Source organism: Mirounga angustirostris, unplaced genomic scaffold (assembly GCF_029215605.1).
Source record: "Mirounga angustirostris isolate CCGP_5_RB_7025 unplaced genomic scaffold, mMirAng1.0.hap1 SCAF_4, whole genome shotgun sequence".
NCBI classification, from domain to species: Eukaryota; Metazoa; Chordata; class Mammalia; order Carnivora; family Phocidae; genus Mirounga; species Mirounga angustirostris.
The window spans coordinates 111,968,274-111,987,734 of NW_026991712.1; the positions used below are offsets into that span (position 1 = coordinate 111,968,274).

The following is a 19,461-nucleotide window of genomic DNA, read 5'->3' on the forward strand; positions in this document are numbered from 1 at the left end:
GGGAACACTAAATTAGTTCATTCATGTGCAGCTCTCAGAATGGATTTGGCATGTCTGTAGGCACTTGTTAGCTGCTATTGTTACTGTTACTACAAGTAGTAGGAATAATAGTATATGTAGGCATTTGTAGAAACTCAGTGGGATAATATATTTTGGATAGATTCAAGATAATGGCTAATTATTAAAGCTGAGTACTATAGGATACATTATAATTATAAAACATTTTTATTTTTATAGGATTGAAAAAGTAAAAGTCAAAATAATTGTGCTCTGATTGAAATGTTTTCCCTTATGTTTTTCACTTAAGAGTTTAGAGCATTATGGTCAGACCCTCAGAGTATGGAGCTGGGGATCCTCAAAAACACATCTGTCTGCTAAAATTATGAGCCAGTAGGGACATGGGGATGTATTTTTGAACTTTGCAGTTTAAAGCTAGTTTTGCTGGCAACGATTACTCCTAGATACTGGATTACAACTTTTTTTTTTTTTCTTCCTGATCTGGACTTCGCACAAAGTCAGACAACGTCGTATGCTCACGATGATCTTCAGTGTTCTGTGCTTCAATGTATGATCTTTTTTTCTTTGGAAATCAATGTATATTTATACAGCATTCTGTACAGCAGAAGTTATTTTGCCTTTTGTCTCTGTCTGTGACCACAGGTGACAGTTAACCTCTTCCAGATGCAACACCTACAGGCAGCCTCCCTTGCAAACAATTTCCAGTCTCTCTGTGATAGTGCCAAACTCTATGACCCAGGCCAAGAGTACAGTGACTTTGTCAAGGCCACAAATGCAACGGAAGAAGAAAAAGTGGATGGGTAAGAATGTGTAGATGAAATGATTTCAAAAGATAAAACCTTTATTGCTAAGTTCCTATCTGGTAGTAGGTGGCATCGTTTCTAACATTGGCAGAATTGACTTTAATACTTTCTGAACTTTTTTTTATATTCCAATGTAACTCACTTAAGAGTAAAGCTTTTTGTTTTGACACAGAGCTAAGTCCTTTGAGATTTAGAAATCCTTTGAGAATGGCAAATCATGGTCATATCTATTTTGAATGTCCACAGATTTAACAGCCTACATTTTCCATAGAGGTGATACTAGAAAAGCTTAACCATGACATGAATCATTGACCATACTTTTGCTACTCTTTTCCTTGTTTCAGCTGTAATAAGTTCAAATGATGAATAAATTTTGTTCACATTTCCTCTAAGAAGTTGAACCATATAATAAGGTTTTTTCTTACTATTTAATTACTCTGTTCAGGGCGCCTGGGTGGCTCAGTTGGTTAAGCGACTGCCTTCGGCTCAGGTCATGATCCTGGCTGCAGTCCCGGGATCGAGTCCCGCATCGGGCTCCCTGCTCGGCGGGGAGTCTGCTTCTCCCTCTGACCCTCCCCCCTCTCATGTGCTCTCTGTCTCTCTCATTCTCTCTGTCTCAAATAAATAAATAAAATCTTAAAAAAATAATAATAATAATTACTCTGTTCATTAAAGTAACAGATTTTTCCAAAAATAGAATAAAATAGGCTGGGTGTTAGTCATTCTTCAAATGATGAGTTTTATTTGGGTTTTTCTCAGGACTGTAAATAAAGCATTAACAAGTAGCCCCCACACTTCTGGGTACAGACCTAGCGACTCGTTAGAGGATGTGGTGCGCCTTCCGGACAGCTCCAGTAAGACTGAAGAGGACAGATGCTCCGGGAGCGCTGACGTCACAGGTAAACTTCACACTCAAGAGAGCGCTGGTTTGTGGAAGAGCAGGTTGTTTAAATGTGATTACTCAATGATTGCAACTCTGGAATCTAAACATCAGGCCTTGAATGAAAACTTCATGAGGCCTTCTTCACAGTTGTAAGCACGGTGCCTGTGTCTTAAAGTCGACTGTCGATCACTGTTAAATTTGACTTGTCTCATTTTATGTAATATCCGTATTTCGCCTCATGAAATCCGTCTGTAGCCACGTTTGACTTTAAATATTCTTTTCTTAAAGGTCCTTCTTTTATAAGGTCATGGACATTTGGGATGTTTAGTGACTCTGAGAGCACTGGAGGAAGCAGTGAATCTAGATCTCTGGATTCTGAATCGATAAGTCCAGGTACATAAGCATTTAAGTCTAGCAGAGAGAATTCAATGAAATAGTCCTTTTGGGGGATATATTTTAGCTACCTTATTTTTTTAATGGACTGTCTCCTAGAGAGGAGTATGTACGTATACACGTGCAGCTTAAAAAAAAAAATACAAAGGCAAACCCACATATGTTTCCCACCCAGCCTATAAGAAATAAAACTTTATCAGTATATGAGAAGGGCCCTCTGGACACCTCCTTGAAAACCTTGCCCTGCTGCCCACCAGAACAGACCATCATCCTGGATTTTGTCAGTCATTCTCTAGCTGTTTTCAGTGTTTTACTGCCTGTATCTACTTGAGCTGTGCCCTCTTCGGAATGTTACACAGATGGAATTATACCATTTTTTGTGTGACTTCTTTCATCTTTTTTTTTTAGATCCATATCGATGTGAATAGCTCTCTTTATATATTTTTATTTTATGCTATATATAGGATTCCATTCTGTGAACATAACTGTACCTTTTAGATTGTTTTGTAGTTAATTGCTGTGATGAACAGTACAGTTAACACCAGTTTTGTGCCTGTGATTATTCAGTTTTTATAAATGTACCTTAAAAGGTACTTTGGTAAAGAGAGTCCCATGCTCGTTAGAGAGGCAGGATAGATGTGTTGAATTCTCCCTTCATGGCTTCAAAGAGGCTAACTTGCCACAGGTGATACAGCTAGCAGGAAAAGAAGGTAGCATTTGAGCCCACGAGATTCTTACTTAGACATTCTTTCTCCTCCACTCTCCTACCAAAGACTGCTCCAGTCCTGTTCTTCCGGCCCTTCTCCTAGGATCCTTGGCATGGTGGGATATATGTTATAAGATTTAACCTACCTCACAAGTCCAAGGCATTTTTTAATAGTGTTCTATGTATTTATTCATGTAACTAAGTCTCTTGAAATTTAAAGTTAGAAATAACTTCCATGCAGCATTGGGGTTTGTAGCTTACTTTGTGTCTTCCTTTAAAACTAGCTCTGTGCAAGTGACACCCTGAAGATGTGAGCCTAAATACTTAACTGAGTATTTGTAAGTAACTTTGTAAAAACAAGATGGTTGTAGCTCTCCCCACAAATTAAGACCCATTCTAGAGCAAGCCCTCAATTATTTGGAATCTCATAAGACTTCATGTGATAAAGACAAAAATTTGAAAACTAGTTAACATGATAAATGGTGAAGACCTGGGGAGGCCTGGCCTGGGAACGAGGGAACTGGGGGACATGACAGCCGTCCTCACATCCTGGAGTGGGAAGGGATTAAAGTGACAGTGCTCATCTGCTCCTTTAGGGAGAGCGGGGACCAAAGGCTGGGATTCATAGGCAGGCAGGTTGCTGCTCAAAAAATATAAGGAAGCCATTTTACAGTTAAAATAGTTCAAAATGGAACGTGGGACCCCATGATTTCTCAGTCACTGAGAGCACATTCAAAGCAAAAACTAGATGGCTGCCTGCCTCTTTGGCATATTTTGAAGAGGAATCTTTTTTGGGGAAAGATGTTGGTTGAAATCATCTGTAAAACCTTTTCTAACTCTCAGCCTTAAACTCATGAGGGCCTTGAGGTAAGTAAGATCTTCCACTTGGGTAGATAGAGCCCTGTTTGTACGATCTGCAGGGAGCAAAGAAAGCTCGTGCCCTAGTCCGGCCGCTCTTGAGACCCATGCAGTGTCCTTAGCTGACATAGCTCGTGTCCTGTGCTCTCAGCTCCCTGCCCGGGGTCTTTATTCCTGCTTCCTGCTCTCCCATCCTCCTCATAACCTGAATGTGATGTTACTGTAGTGTGGCTGTATTCATTAGATTTTTGGGTATTATTTTTGTATACATTTCTTTGTAATTAAACAAGCATTTAATGACAGTTTACCATTGTGCCAGTCACTTTGTTAGATAGTAGATGTAAGACACGAATAGAAAATACTCCCTGTCCTTGTAGAGCGTATAATCTCTAACTATCAGAAGTTGGCAGAAAGGTCTCATTGGAATGTATGATTCCTCAATTTTAAATTTATTTGGAAAAGTCAGGTTTGGTTGAATTCTCTTTTGTTCCTAGTAATAAATAGCAGAATTCCCTATATGTAAAGTCTGAGAATGGAAGCAGCTTTTTGTATTGTAGCCCACAAAATAGTATGACTTGTGCTATTCAAAAAATAATGTCATTACCCATTTCTTAAATTCTAGAGTGAATGGTCAGGTGATTGTATTCACAATTTTCTTTTAGGAGACTTTCATCGAAAACTTCCACGAACTCCATCCAGTGGAACCATGTCTTCGGCAGATGATCTAGATGAAAGAGAACCACCTTCCCCTTCAGAAGCTGGTATTGCCTTCACGTGAATCAAGTTCCCACTAAACCCTTTGAGTCAGCAACACTGCATGATATTAGGAAAATAGTATAATTTAAAGAATTACTTTGCTGTGTATTAAACGAAAGACATTATATTGACTTAAATATATCCCAAAAAGTTATGTACAAGTAGGGGTTGATAATGCACTAGTGAAATGTTATAAGCAGAACTACTAGATCTAAAATGTATTAGCATGGTGCAAAAATAGGCTAGTTATTTTAATCTTTTATAGACCTAATACAGTGACTTAACTGTTAAAAGGGTTGCAATGCATGAGAAACTGAGAGTCTCTTTAAAAGAAATAGTGCAAGAAGTTAGGCAGGAAAAGTAAATAAATTTGTTCTTGAGGACAAGGAAAGTTACGGATGTTGACAGATACAAAAGAGAAATCAGTTACCTTAATGACTTGAATTAGACTCATATAAATTAGTTTTGTACATTTGAGAACTTCTTATACCTGTTTGGGCGTCATTTACTAGAATGATATGGAACATCTGACCTTTGGTAGGATATTGATATAGAACTAGCTAGTATTACCTTTAATTTTATAATGAACTCAGAATAAGAGTAGCTTTATCTTTAATGCAAATAATAGTTACACTAGTGGTCTCATACAGCTAGTTTTCTTTGAAGCTTTTGTAGGGGCATTTTCTAAGACTGTAATGCCACCTCTAACCGACTTCCAGGTGCTATAAAGAGTATATTAATAACAGTGTAGATTCGCTGGTGTTGAAAACATTATGCCATGCTATTTTAGAAGTATCTTAGTGGTTTTTTGGTGATTTTTACTTATAGCTCAAATGTTTGATAAATGTGTACTTTGTAAGAGGTCTATAAATTGGATGCTTATTTTGATGTTATAGACTCAAAATAATAGCTTGATGTAACATATGAATGATTACAAAGCCTAAAGATTTTTCAAAATTTAGCATCATGTGTTATCATTTTTGTCATCTTACAATTCTTACACTAATTTATTTCCGTTGCAAGGACCCAATTCCCTTGGAACATTTAAGAAAACATTGATGTCAAAGGCAGCTCTCACTCACAAGTTTCGAAAATTGAGGTCCCCCACAAAATGTAGGGATTGTGAAGGCATTGTAGTATTCCAAGGTGTCGAATGTGAAGAGGTAAGATCTTTCAGGAATTACATTAGCTCCTTCATGCTTTTTGCTTTATACTCTTTACTAATTTTATTGATGAGGCTCTCTTGCAAGTATCTTTTTAATAAATTGAACCACAGTGTAGTTTTATATTTCATTTAGCTATGAAGTGTATTTCAGACACCACAAGTAATACCTTTTAAAATTATTTTTGTTGTGTTACCACTTTACCTATAGTTTGCTCAGTTGTCCATAGTTTTAAGGTGAGTGAACCACTTTTTAACTGTCATTTTCTTGTAGTGTCTCCTTGTTTGTCACCGTAAGTGTTTGGAAAATTTAGTCATCATCTGTGGTCATCAGAAACTTCCAGGGAAAATACACTTATTTGGAGCAGAATTCACACAAGTTGCAAAAAAGGAACCAGATGGCATCCCTTTTATACTCAAGATATGTGCCTCAGAGATTGAAAATAGAGCCTTGTGTCTACAGGTACGTTGTAACTCTTAAAATTAAGTTTAAAAATATAAATGCCTGTGTGATTTGTTCTAATGATGAGACTTTAAAGGAAAACAATGCTCTCAATTTTTAATAAGTAACTGAATTTATTCAGACTTTGTTAGAAAATGTTACCTCATTTGGCCCTAGGTTTTCCTAAATTATTAATAAAAATTGAAGTAGACACATCAGATATATGTAGATGTCTGCATTTAGCCATTTGTTCTAAAGGAGAATTTTGCCAAATTTTTCCGTTTTCTTCTCAAGGGAATTTATCGTGTATGTGGAAACAAAATAAAAACTGAAAAACTGTGTCAAGCCTTGGAAAACGGAATGCACTTGGTAGACATTTCAGAATTTAGTTCACATGACATCTGTGACGTCTTGAAATTATACCTTCGACAGGTAAAGTTTTTACCCTTAAAACATACCATTAAATAGAAAAGAACAAAAATATGATTCATATTTTGCTGATGACACTTGCTACACATATATTTTCATTGACATAGACCATATTATTGTGTCTCTAATTATTGTTACAGATCAAAGAGTATATAAAATACATGTACAGTTTAAAGGCCCATAATATTTAAAACATTCATTTCCCATCACCTAGCTTTAGGAAGTAGAACATTAACTTATTGAAGGCTCCTATGTGCCCTTCTCTAGTAGTAGCCCTCAACTCCACCCCAGTGGTCTATTCTAACCACGTTAATACCTCCTTCTCTTTTCTTCATAGTTTTAATACCTGTTGTATGTTCCTAAACAGTGTATCATTAGGTTTTAGGTAACTGAGAGGAAAGCATAAATCTAGCTGTGTATTATTCACACTGTTAATGAAGGATCCAGTAAGTTCAACACTGTCAGAGTCATGGTCCAGCTTTACCTTCATTGATATTCTCAAGTAGCCATTGTGCCAGGTCAGTGGGCAAGATCATGAAGGCATCCTGGGGACATGCAGTTCAACAGATTTGGGGCATTGCACAGGGCTTTTGTATAAGCTGGGTACTGGAGATTCAGCAGGAATATAATCAGGGCTGGGCTGCTCTGTATTTTCTGTTTCTGTGCTCACAGTTGTATCTGGGGCTTACAGGAGTAGATCCAAAAAAGAAAAAAACAAAAACAGAACACTTCTGTGGGGTGAAGCAGTAATTGGCCTTAGTGACTTCAGGCAGCAGCTCCTGAAGGGGTTGCAGGAACGATCACGACATTGCCATGATGAGCCAAGTACAGAAAAGAGCTGGGTCAAGCCCAGCTGCGTTCTGTCCTTGGGTAAAAATGAAGAGACAGTCACAGAGAGCAGAGCAATGATGGTTCTTTACATGTCCATCTCTGGAGTTCTGTTCTGCATCTGGATTCTTTTTAATATTGTGAATAGCTGTCATCCTAGGATCTCCCTTTTCCGCCCCTTTCTGTCTTCTGAGGGAGCACCTGTCTTCTGTGTCACGTCTTCCTGTTTGTGGTTTATGCTCCTGTTTTGGTCATGCCATTCTTGAGCAAGGTGGAATAAGTGTAAATTTATTTATTTGTAAATGTCTTTATTCTACCTTCTTGAATGGGATGGAAGAGTGGATATGGATAGTATGGAAGGTTATTGTGTTCTAGACTGGAAATTATTATTCTTCCGAATTTGAAGGCATTTTTTATTGTTCTCTTTCAAGTGTGAAATCTTTCTCATTTCTGATTCTTTGTATGAGGCCTATTGTTTGCTCTCTGAAAGCTTGTAGAATCTTCTTTTTTCCTCCCCATTGTTTTAAAATTTCACAGTGTACGGATATATTTCACCTTGATATGGGTATATTCTCATCTGTCATTTCAGGTACTCCACATACTCTGTCCTCCTTGGCCTTTTGTTCTTAGGACTTTTATTTTGTTGTTCATTTCCTCCTATTTTCTCTGTATTTTCTTTCTGGAAATGTGCATACTGGACAGCTTGTACTGGTTCTTTCATCTTTTCTCTATTATTCATTTCTTTTTTTGTTTTTGTTTTAACACTTTATAAGAGGTTTCCTCAGGTGTTTTGTTTTGTTTTGTTTTTTTAAGTAGGCTCCACGCCCAGCATGGGACCCAACGTGGGGCTCAAACCCACAACCCCCAGATCAAGACCTGAGCCGAAACCAATAGTTGGATGCTTACCCAACTGAGCCACCCAGGTGCCCTGAGATTTCCTCAGTTTTATATTCCACACCTACTGTAATCTATTTCATTTCTGAGATCATATTTTAATTTCTAAGAACTTGGTTCTCTGTTCCTTTTACAACATCCTTTTTAATGATTGTAGTATCTGAGATATTCATAACTTATTTCTAAAAAGGATTCTTTTCTCTGCTTAGTCTCTAGTGCTTTTCAATAGGACTATAATTTGAGCCCTATATATAATATTAAATTTTCTAGGAGCCACATAAAAAGAAACAGGTGAAGTTAATTTTAGTATTTAACATACTGAAGTATCATCTGAACATCTAATCAATACTTTTAAATTTTTGCTAAAATATTTTTGGTTTTTGTTTTGTTTGAAAGGAGGGGTTACTGAGTCTTTGAAATCTGGTGTGTATTTTTCATTTAGAGCATATGTCAATTTGGAATAGCCACGTTTCCAGTGCTCAGTAGCCATATGTGGCTAGTGACTACCAAATTGTCAACACAGTTCTAGACCTTCAAGTGGTTTTGTTTCTGCTTATTTTTATTTCAGTCTTTCATGGTTATCACTTAAAATGAAAGAATTGGGAATTGAAATCTCTTTGGAAGCTTTTGAATATATGCAGGCTTTAAAAATTTTGAGTTTTAGTGTGATCTAGGAGGGCTATTTGGGAAACACCTGTTGTCTGTATCTCTAGGTCTCTGCTCTTTGGCTTGGCTGATACCCCAGAGAATGGTCTTTCCCTGCCTCTAGGTGTGGTGCCAGAACTCTGTGAGCCACATTGGGTAAGAAGGCTCCAGGATCTCTGCCATAGCATGCAGACAGTCACTAAATCCCTATTTTTAGATAGTTGCCCACCTGTTGCTTGTGCTTGACATTGCCCATCCAGAGGCCCTCTCTTTTATACTGCCCAGAGAAGAAATCCCCACACTCCTGGGAAAGAGGTTATTCAGAAGCATGGAGTGGAGACAAGGATCTGGAGATCTTATACTTCTTAAATAGCCCACCCTCCGCCAGGATCAGAGTACCTAGTGCCTGACAGTCTCTGGGTCGCTTATAAATTGCATTGGTTCTCATTTTGGAATTTTAGCTTTCTCAGGACTGCTAAGCCATTACTTATTTATCTGCTCTTCAATGGTGAAATGTAGCTTTTATCTCCTTTCCTATTCTCCTAGTCTTGTGGGCTTAACTGTGTTTCAGTGGGGTTGCCGGAGGGAAAGAAACTAGGTACAGATGTTGGATCTGCCATGTTAGCCCAGGAAACTTGATTTCTTTACAGGATTTTCACCTTTTGCAGAATTCTCAGCTGAGAAATGGAGACGGAGTACCTCTGAATGACTGTTAATCTCACAATGAATCATTCTGTCTCTTCTAGCCAGTCAGGGAGAGGAAATAAATGGGGTCCAGTACTATTCCATCTCAAGAATACTGTGGGGAGCCATGCTCAGTTCTTATAGTATTAGAGAGTAGCCTTCATTTTACTCATATATGGGAAGTCTGAAGCCTCAAGAAGTTAAGTGAGCTCCTTCAGATCTCAGAATAATAGAGGTAGAAATTAATCTCAAGGCTTCCCCTCTCTGGGACCAGCAGGGGAAACTGGAGAAGTGGGTGCCTACCTCACCATAGATAGTATAGGACACCAGCTAGCCAGAGATAGGCTGTTTCCATCACTGAGCAGTGGAAATACTGAAATCACTTATGCCAGTAGAGAGAGATCAAGTTGGCATGCCCCTTGATAGTTTGAGAGAGGAACTTTTTCCTTAACCTATTTATGGCAATTCAAGTTGTATTTAAAAATTAGATGAATAAAATGTTGACAGAGTCTTTCTTATAAGCCATATTGTCTTATGCTAATCTTCAATTTGGCCAAAGTAAAACAAAAGGAACCAATAGCATTTTGTTCTCTGTCTACCCTATACCAATAAAATTCAGAATAGAAGCTTTTTCTAATTAATATGACTGGGCTTGTTTTAATAAAACAGTTGAAGATCATGCTAACTTTGGGGCAGTCGTGAATGTAATTGGTATAGGATATATAGCAGAGTTTTAAAATCCCTCATGCAGCTTTTGGTTTTAGAAAGTTTTACTGATTATCAATTAACTCATTTTTAATATAGATAGAATTTTTGGCGATGATGTCAGACTCACTTTATAGATAACATCAATAACAAACATATGTGTATTTCTAAATGTGGATTAACCTTAAGTCCCTTAGAAGGGACATGCTAAATCCATCAGTAGATATTCAGTAAATTATTAACAGGGAAAAAATGGACAGAATGATATTCCTAATGTGATTTTATATTTCTTAGCTCCCAGAACCATTCATTTTATTCCGGCTGTACAAGGAATTTATAGACCTTGCAAAAGAGATCCACCATGTAAATGAAGAACATGAATCAAAAAAGGATAACCCCGAGGACAAAAAATGGCCGAGTACATGTATAGAAATAAACAGAATTCTTATAAAAAGCAAAGACCTTCTAAGACAACTGCCAGTGTCAAATTTTAACAGTCTTCATTACCTCATAGTTCATCTTAAGCGGTAAGAGTTTTGTATAAGGCAAGCATTCAGTAGTGGGCGGATAACTGATCTTTTTTTTTTTTTTTTTTTTTTTTAATTGTGGTAAAACACATAAATTTACCACCTTGCAGCTCAGGTGCCTCCTATGTGCTGTGCTCTGGCGGGGGAAATAAGGCTGCAGATGTAAGGCTTCTGTCATCTGTTGTGCGGGTCAGCTTGAGGGCAGACCTGCGGGCAAGTGCAGCGCGGCACCATTCCTGTTCTGACGGAGCCCGCACAACGTGCGGAGGATGATGAGGGCATGCAGGGGTCGTGAATCAGAGAAGGTAGCCCTGAGCCAGACTTGAGGAACCGGGTGGTGGTTTGGTGACAGAGAATGTGCAAAAGAGCGTTGCAGGTAGAGGGTAACAGACACAGGGACACGAGGTAATTTTGCTTTGGGGAAACGTAGGTAATGTGGTTAGGCTGGGCCATAGCAAGCAGTAGCTTGAAGTGAGCTAGGCAGAGGCCTGATAAAGTCATACATACCTGCCAGATGAGCTGACTGCCTTCCTTCTGTACCCACTGAAGAATTTTGAGCCAGAATTTAGCATGTTTAGATTTGTTTGTTAAATCTTTCTGGCAGCAGTATGGAGAATGGGTTAGAGCGGGGGTCGTTTACTGCGATTCAGAGCTTCTTGGGTAGTCATAGAAATAAAAGGTGTGGAGAGCTTGAAATAAGGCCAGAGCATTGGGAGTGCAAGTCGAGCAGAAAGCTCTTTAGGAGACAGAATCAGCTTGGCTTGAAGACCAGCTGTGGCAATGAGAAAGCAATCGACGATGATGTTTAAGTTTCCGGCATAAGGACCCGGGAGGATGCACTATATACTAAGACAGGAGCGGCTCTTCGTTTTTGTTTTTGCTTTTCTGCCGGTAAAACTTTAGTAGTTCCTCTACTTGCTTAAATTTTATCCTAATACTGTGAAACCCAATTCAGTGTGTGGTCAGTATCTAATCAAATAAATATATCCTTTTTCTAGACTTCTGCTAGCCCATTTTTCCTCCACCCTTCCCGACCCATAGTAAACTACCAGCAAGGAAATCTAATAGGCAAATCTAATACAGCTTTATGTGTTCTACTTCACAGAGTCGTAAATCACGCAGAAGAAAACAAAATGAACTCCAAAAACTTGGGGGTGATCTTTGGACCAAGTCTCATTAGGCCAAGGCCCACAACTGCTCCTGTCACCATCTCCTCTCTTGCCGAATACTCAAACCAAGCGCGGTTGGTAGAGTTCCTCATCACTTACTCACAGAGGATCTTCGATGGATCCCTGCAGCCACAAGAGGTAGTCACGTGCAGTACAGGGGGTGGTGCAGCTCATGGGGATCAAGGCTGCCTTCCAAAGCCTCTGTTATCACCAGAAGAAAGAGACCCAGAACATTCTATGAAGTCACTGTTTTTCTCTTCAAAGGAAGTGAGTTTTGACCTTTATGGAATTGTGGTGGAACTTTGTAATGTTTATTAGTTATTAATAAGATTAAAGTTAAAAATCTCTGAGTTGTACTGAGGTGTGTTTTACTTCTTCAAATTAAAAAATTCTCCTCTGTCAACAGGATATGCATACTGTGGATAGTGAAACCAAAATTTTTGAGCCAGCTACATCATTTGAGGAATCAGAACGAAAGCAAAATGCATTAGAAAAATGTGATATGTGTCTCATTGGTGAGTGGCCATGTAAAATACATGTTTGCTGACCTCAAACTGTGCCGACAGACCTTGTCTAACAGCTGCCGTGAGTGAAGTTGAGAGAAATCAGAGAAAGAAGCTTCATTAGTAAATGCATCTTTACTGGTCATTAAAAAGTTGCTGCTTACTATACCTTACATTTAAATGAATGTCATCCTTTACAATAATCTTTCTTATACAAAGACATCTTGGAGTTCATAAGTATTTTTGTTCTCTTTCTGAAAAAAATTCTCTTTCATTTTTGCCATCAATTAAAAGTCAAGGCAGAAATGTGTTGAGCAGCATGAATTATCATACCCTCTGTTACTTCGAATCATTGTATTGACCTGACTGCTCATAACAAGTCAATTAGACTCCTAAAATTTAAAAAATTTAGACTCCTAAAACTCCTAACATTTTTTTTCAAATGCTTTTACCTGTCACCTTTCACACGTTAAGCACAAATATGTATATTTTATTCACTGTATGATAATTTTAGTTGCAGTGATTAGTAGCTGTCATGCTGGTGAAAAGGCTTCCATTTGTTACCATAATGCTATATGTCATTGGAACTAAATTCCAGTTTTTAAAACTGTGGAGATGTATGTTAAATTTGATGTGTAATCCTATGTCAGTGATCATAGCCTGACAGGGTCTAAAAAGTAAGGGAGCTAACAGTCATTGAAGCATCTGCCTGCTCTGGGCTAAGCACTGTGCTTATGTTTGATTCCATTTATCCTATTTGATCTTCATAACAGTTCTGTGCTATAAAGTCTGTAGTATCAACCCCATTCGACTCATAGCTGAATACTCTGAGAGAAGTTAAATAATGCCAGAGGTCATGCCGCTAGCAAATTGTTCAGTCAGTATTTGAACTGATATTTGTGCTTATTTTACTATCTCAAAATCAAGGGCTCCCAATTAGGAAGAGTAATTACAATAAATGTCATTTTTTGAGAGCCCATTATAGACCAGATCATTGTGAGCACTTTTCATGATTAGGTCATTTAGGCCACACATCATCATAGATACACAGTCATGATCTTTTCTGACAGATGCAGATACTCAGGGCCAGTGACATTGCCTTGCCCAGTGCAAAAGTGATAGAACTGAGCTCAACCCGGCAGCTGGGCTTCAGGGTCTGCACTCTTACCCATTACGCTCTAAGTTCGTCCCTCAGAACTTTAAGAATGTACTTCGACTCAGGTCATGATCCCAGGGTCCTGAGATCGAGTCCTGCGTGGGGCTCCCTGCTCCACAGGGAGTCTGCCTCCCCCTCTGCCCCTCCTCCCACTCGTTCTCTCAATCTCAATCTCTCTCTCTCTCTCTCTTTCAAATAATAAATAAATAAAATCTTTTTTTTAAATGTCAAAGAAAAAAAAAAGTACTTTGGTTGGTGGCTGTGGCCCGACCACCAGCAGTCAGTTCCTTTAGAGTGGTCCATAGATGCGGGGAAGGACCTGGGAAGGCAGACCAAGAGCGCAATGCCCTGGAAGCCCAGGGGAGAGAGGTCAGCAGTGTCAGGTAAGGAAGAAGGTCAGATGACATGAAGACTGACAGGTGATTCTGATGGCCTCCCGTCGGCAAACCTCTGCCCCAGAGATGTGGGAGAAGGACCTGGCCGCAGGGAAAAGGACTGCAGTGTGCTCAGGGCAGCTGAAGTTCAAAGCCAGAATGGTGCCAAGGCACAGATTTGTCTGATATTTTCCAGCAGGAAAGGACAGCATGAGCAGAGGGCTGGAGTTCTCCAGGAGTTGGAATTTTTTAGTGGAGACGCTACAAAAAGGGACCAGGTTGGAAGGAGCTGAGGCTTCTAGTTTGAGAAAGCATGGACCGTGGGTCCAGACTTGATAGGAAAGAGAAGAAAGTAAGCCTGGGAGGAAACAGTCAACGGGGAGAATGGTGTTTTTGACTTAAAATGGAACTCTTCAAGCTGCATTGGACAGGATGAATGTTGTAGCGCATTTATGAGTTGATCAGATAAGAAGGCATCTGAGTCATTTAATGGGATATATTTTCACTGTGGGTTGAATGTAACCGAAAATAGATTGGGTTGGCAAAAGCCTTTGGATTCAGGACACACCTGCATTTGGTTGGTGTGTAAATTGGTGTAGCTTTTCTGGGTTAATTTACCAATACCTACTGAAATTGTGATACTCCTTTCACCTCACAAATACTTGTTTACATGGAGCACATTAAAAAAAAAAGTTACTTCAGCAAATTTTTTTTTTTTTACTAACCTGCAGTGGATTTTGTAGCTGTTTATTATATTGATTTAAATAAATACAAAATTCTAACATTTTTATTTCAAGTGCACCTTTAATACTTTATGAGTATTTAACTTCCCTGCATAGATAACTGAGAATAACTTGGAAAAATGTTAAGACTCTTGTTAACCATGTCATGAGGTTTGATTTTTAAATAAATCTTTTCCTTTTTTAGACAACAAAGTGGGTTTGCTTGTAGACCAAGAACTTGAATCAGCATCACAAAAGATGGAAGACGTGTTTAAAACTTCCAGGCTACTTACTCTGAAATCAGATAGGGAGACAAACAGTGTTGAAAGGCATGCTCCAAGGACCAAGGTTAGACCTGCAAGTCTGCCTGTAGATAGACTACTTCTTCTTGCAAGCCCTCCTAATGAGAGAAATGTCAGAAATATGGGAAATGTAAGTTCAGACAAGTTTTGCAAGAATCCTACCTTTGAAGGCAGTAATAGGAAAGATACTCCTACTATTGTCTGTTCCAAATTGGATGGCTTTAACCAGCAAACTCTACAGAAAACTCTGGAGAAACGGTATGAACAAAATGGCCTCAGTACAAAGACTGCCATGACTGTGCCCAACGCACTCCAGGAAAGAGGGGGAACTGCGAGCATCAGGATGGGCGGGGACCAGCCAGGCAGTGCCCCCCAGCCCAGTAAGCCGTACACAGAACCAGTCAGGTCAGCGAGACAGGTGTCGGAGAGACGGTCCTCCGACTCCTGCCCTCCCACTGCAGTCAGAGCACCCAGAACGCTGCAGCCCCAGCACTGGACAACGTTTTACAAACCCCGTGCTCCCGCTGGCGGCGTTCGAGGGGATGAGGAGAAGCCCACCGCACCCTCCCCAGCACTGCCTCCCGGCACAGCCCCCGCCCCCCAGGGCCCCGTGCTAAAAACAGCTCCCGCCCCGGACCAGGCGCCCGCTGCCTCCACGCAGCCCGCCAGCAAGCCGAGAGCGAACTCTGAGGAGCGGGACTTGCCTGAAGTGCCTCCTGCATGTCAGAGGCCGAGGCTAAAACGAATGCAACAGTTCGAAGACCTTGAAGATGAAATCCCGCAGTTTGTGTAGGGTTGTCAGAATTCAGCTTTTCTTTGTTGTTGTTTCGTTTTGTGGTATTGTGTTTGTTTCGTGAAAGAAACTTCTGACAGGGCCCCTTCTGTGTAGTATTGCCACATCATAGGTTTTGCTTTTTGTCCTTGTGTCATGTTATACTGTGTTGGTCATATTGAATGGTAGCCTGTTTTGATAGGGCCCCATCTGTGCCTCACTGGAATTCTCTGTATTTTTAAAGTTGTGAATAAATAGGTGGACTCATGTTTTTTTTAAAGTTTAGTTGATTTTTCCCATAAAATGGTCCATTTAAATGCATCCCTAATATATGATATAGTTCTCAGCTAATAGGTGCAATTGGGGAAAATCCGCTTTATTTTTTGAAGCGAAACTACAGTGCTTATTTATAAAAGGACTATTTCCGAATGCAAATGCCTGAAAGATCTTTGTCTGGTATGATTGTTTTGTTCACATGATTTTATAGTGCGTCTTTGACCACTTATATGGTATGTATGTAACCTTTTATTTTTCAATTGGCAATTCACCTTTTAATATTTACACAATGGCCAAAAGGCTTGCAAATCTCTATTTAATTTCATTTTGATTAATGGCCAGATTTTCCATGTGGTAGTCAGTTGAATTGTACAAAGAAAGTGCACTTAAACTTGTTTCTAAATTACATAGTTCAGTTCTGTCTTATTTGGCTTTAGATGGTTTTAACACATTTAATATTTTTTCACCTCTTGGCTTTATTCTACATAAACTTTTGTTGTTCAACAGTTCTGAATGTTTCGGTATTTTATATAATGGTCCAAAAATGTTTTAAAATTCAGTGCATTTTTCTTCATGTTGTCTGGGTTGTTTTGTTTTGTTTTTTTAACCACTCCTTTGGTATGAAATGTTTTCACTTTTAAGTAATTTTATGTACTTTTTCTACCTGAATTTTTAACCATTGACAATGTATGTTTCATCCAAATCATGCAAAGATTTATTTAAGTTGATTCTAAGAGTATAGTTTGATAAGCCTCATTGTTTGGAATTTGAGAAAAGGTATAGATGACTGGATGGATATATTTCATTTATAAAATTCCCAGTTTTTAGAACTGTTGCAGTTCTGTGATTTTCTGGGTTTCATCATTTTGCCTAAAATAAGATATAAAAGGGACAAAAAATTAAAATAGCCTCTTTTTCTATGTGTGAGTTCTATTTGTAGCATATGCTTTTATAGGAACATGTTATCCTTGATAAAAAATACATATTTTATATATATATTAAATATATATAGATTAAGTATATATGTATATATATGTATATATATATGTATATATGTGTATATATATATATATGTGTGTGTATATATATATATTAACCTGTTAAATTATTTCAAGTTCTCGTGGCTTCTCTGAAGTTGTTGCCTCTTAGGGTGTGAGACTGAGATTTAGTAACCATTGGCTTAGTGGTCAACACTTGGGCTCATACATCCCTTGACTATAACATGGAATGCATGTTGTGGGAAGTTGCTATTTAGCTCTATATGACATTATGGACTAGGGAGAAATGAGTAACTCCTTTGTACTAGAGTCTTGTTTTTAGTCCTTACTGTACAAAATATAAAAGAATTGTATTGCTACGAAAACCTAAAAAGAAAATAAGAGCCAACATTTATTAAGTCCTCTCTTTGTGCCATGAACTCTGCTAAATTCCTACAGAAATGATTTCAAGTTCACAGCAACCTATAACACATAGGTAAGTATTTTACTATTCCTGTGTTACAGATAAGGAAACCAAGGCTTAGTTATGTTGTGCTTTGGTTCCACAGGTGTAACAGTTGGAGTCAAGTCTCAAACACAGGGCCGTCAGATTCTTGATGGTTAGTACTCTTGATGACTGTGTTATTACTAAGTAATATCAGGTAATATTTAACAATAGAAAATTCACCTTTAAAATTTTTTTATTGTGGCAAAATATGTGTAACATAAAATTTACCATTTTAGCCATCTTTAGGTGTACAATAGCATTAAGTACATTCACATTGTTCTGCAGCCATGACCACTATCCCATCTCTAGAACTTTCTCATCATCCCATCCTGAAACTTTGAAAATATACTTTTAAACTCCTTCAGATTTCTTTTAATGTATTGAGACAACCAAGTCAAAGAATCCATCCTGGCAACAGCTGGCCTCGCTGGTTAAACCTCACCAGTGAGAATTCCACTTGGTCCTTTCTGTCTGTAGGGCTCTCTGGCATCTCATCCAGCTTAGTCCATCGGTCTCTAGGTGCTTTCTCATTTCCTGGGACATTGAGCAAGTGTCTCCTGAGCAGATGCTGCTATTTCTAGAGTACCCAGGGTGTATACTGCTCCCTGTTCCACTTAGGAACGTGGTAGCAGTTCTTCACAGGAGGTTGTTTTATGACACACAGAAAGAATGAGAGTCAAGGGAAAGGGCAATAGTGGGAGCCCTTTTAGAGCTGCCAGACCACCAGAAAGATTTGTGGAAAGCATCTTGTTCAAGTTTGCAAGAAGTCATCTGTGAAGGGTTGATCATGACTTTCTTTGATAGGCTTGTTTTACATGCTGAGAACTTAATTAGCATCTATGAATACTTAAAATTACTTTTAGTGCACTTCAGGCAATATATTTCTTTTGATACAGAGAAGAAGAAGGATGATCCCTGTGGAGGACTTGTCCAGAGATTTCAGAAGCCAGTGAAGTCATACGTCCCTTCCTTGGGTGATTTAATTTAAAAATGGTACTATAGTTACACCATTCCCAGCTAACCTTGTATTACTCACAGTATTTGTACAACTATAAACATCTCTTTAAATGGCAACCATGTATATTTTCATGGCAAGTTATCGTCAGTGTAATTCTCTGGGGTTTTCTTTCCTAGGGGCAGGAAATTGTTTTGATGTGCTGATATGATTATATCCACAGACAATTCAGTAATATATGGAGTTTAGCAAAGTTGCTACATTCACAATATGCAAAAGTCAGTTGTCTTCCTATATGTCATAAATTAATAAATAAAAGTTTTTAGAAAGATCTCAATATAAATTTGAAATACCTGAGAATAAATCTAACAAAATATATACAAGATCTTCATGGAGACATTTTAGACTATATTAAGCATTTAAGGAGATCTTGGAAAAAATGGAGTGCTCTATGATGTGCATGGATGGGAAGCCTCAATATTGTAAAGATGTTCATTTACCTTCCATTTATTTATCGACTCAGTGTAGTCTCATCCAATATTGAACCAATTTTGAACCATTTGAAAGTAAGTTGCAGACATGATTCCCCATTACCCCTAAATACTTGAATGATGTTTCTTAAAACAACCACTCCTACATAGCCACAGTAGGACAATCAAAATCAGGAGATTAACACTGATATAGAACATCTCATCTGCAGACAGCATTCAGATTTGCTAATTGCCCCAATACTGTTCTCTGCTCCAGCATCCCTCCCTATGCAAGATCAGATGGTGCATTTAGTTGTCCTGTCTCTTGTCTCCTTTGATCTGGAACAGTTTTTCAGTCTTTTCTTTCATGACCTTGATTTTTTGAAGAGTATAGGCCAGGTAGCATGTCCCTCAGGGTTCATCTAATGATTAGATAAAACAATTAGGGTTCCTCATGATTAGATTCAGGATATACATTTTTTCAGAAATGATGTATTCTTCTCACTATATCATACCCAGAGGTACACAATGTCAAATTGTCCCA

The 19,461-nt window shown here is 38.5% G+C and overlaps 1 protein-coding gene across 5 annotated transcripts in view; it reads left to right on the forward strand.

The window, feature by feature from the left end:
- Positions 1 to 16,011, forward strand: part of ARHGAP29 (Rho GTPase activating protein 29) — a 62,336-nt gene extending 46,325 nt beyond the window's left edge. For 4 of the 5 annotated variants that reach the window (XM_064588785.1, XM_064588788.1, XM_064588786.1 and 1 more), the window contains 11 exons: positions 661 to 818; positions 1,581 to 1,720; positions 1,993 to 2,097; positions 4,324 to 4,422; positions 5,441 to 5,580; positions 5,854 to 6,042; positions 6,316 to 6,453; positions 10,501 to 10,733; positions 11,839 to 12,169; positions 12,309 to 12,417; positions 14,863 to 16,011. In XM_064588785.1, the coding sequence (XP_064444855.1) occupies positions 661 to 818; positions 1,581 to 1,720; positions 1,993 to 2,097; positions 4,324 to 4,422; positions 5,441 to 5,580; positions 5,854 to 6,042; positions 6,316 to 6,453; positions 10,501 to 10,733; positions 11,839 to 12,169; positions 12,309 to 12,417; positions 14,863 to 15,752 (2,532 nt within the window). In that variant the 3' untranslated portion in view covers positions 15,753 to 16,011. The remainder of the gene's footprint in view (positions 1 to 660; positions 819 to 1,580; positions 1,721 to 1,992; positions 2,098 to 4,323; positions 4,423 to 5,440; positions 5,581 to 5,853; positions 6,043 to 6,315; positions 6,454 to 10,500; positions 10,734 to 11,838; positions 12,170 to 12,308; positions 12,418 to 14,862) is intronic. The other variant, XM_064588787.1, reaches the window with a different exon arrangement.
- Positions 16,012 to 19,461: the final 3,450 nt, after the last annotated feature.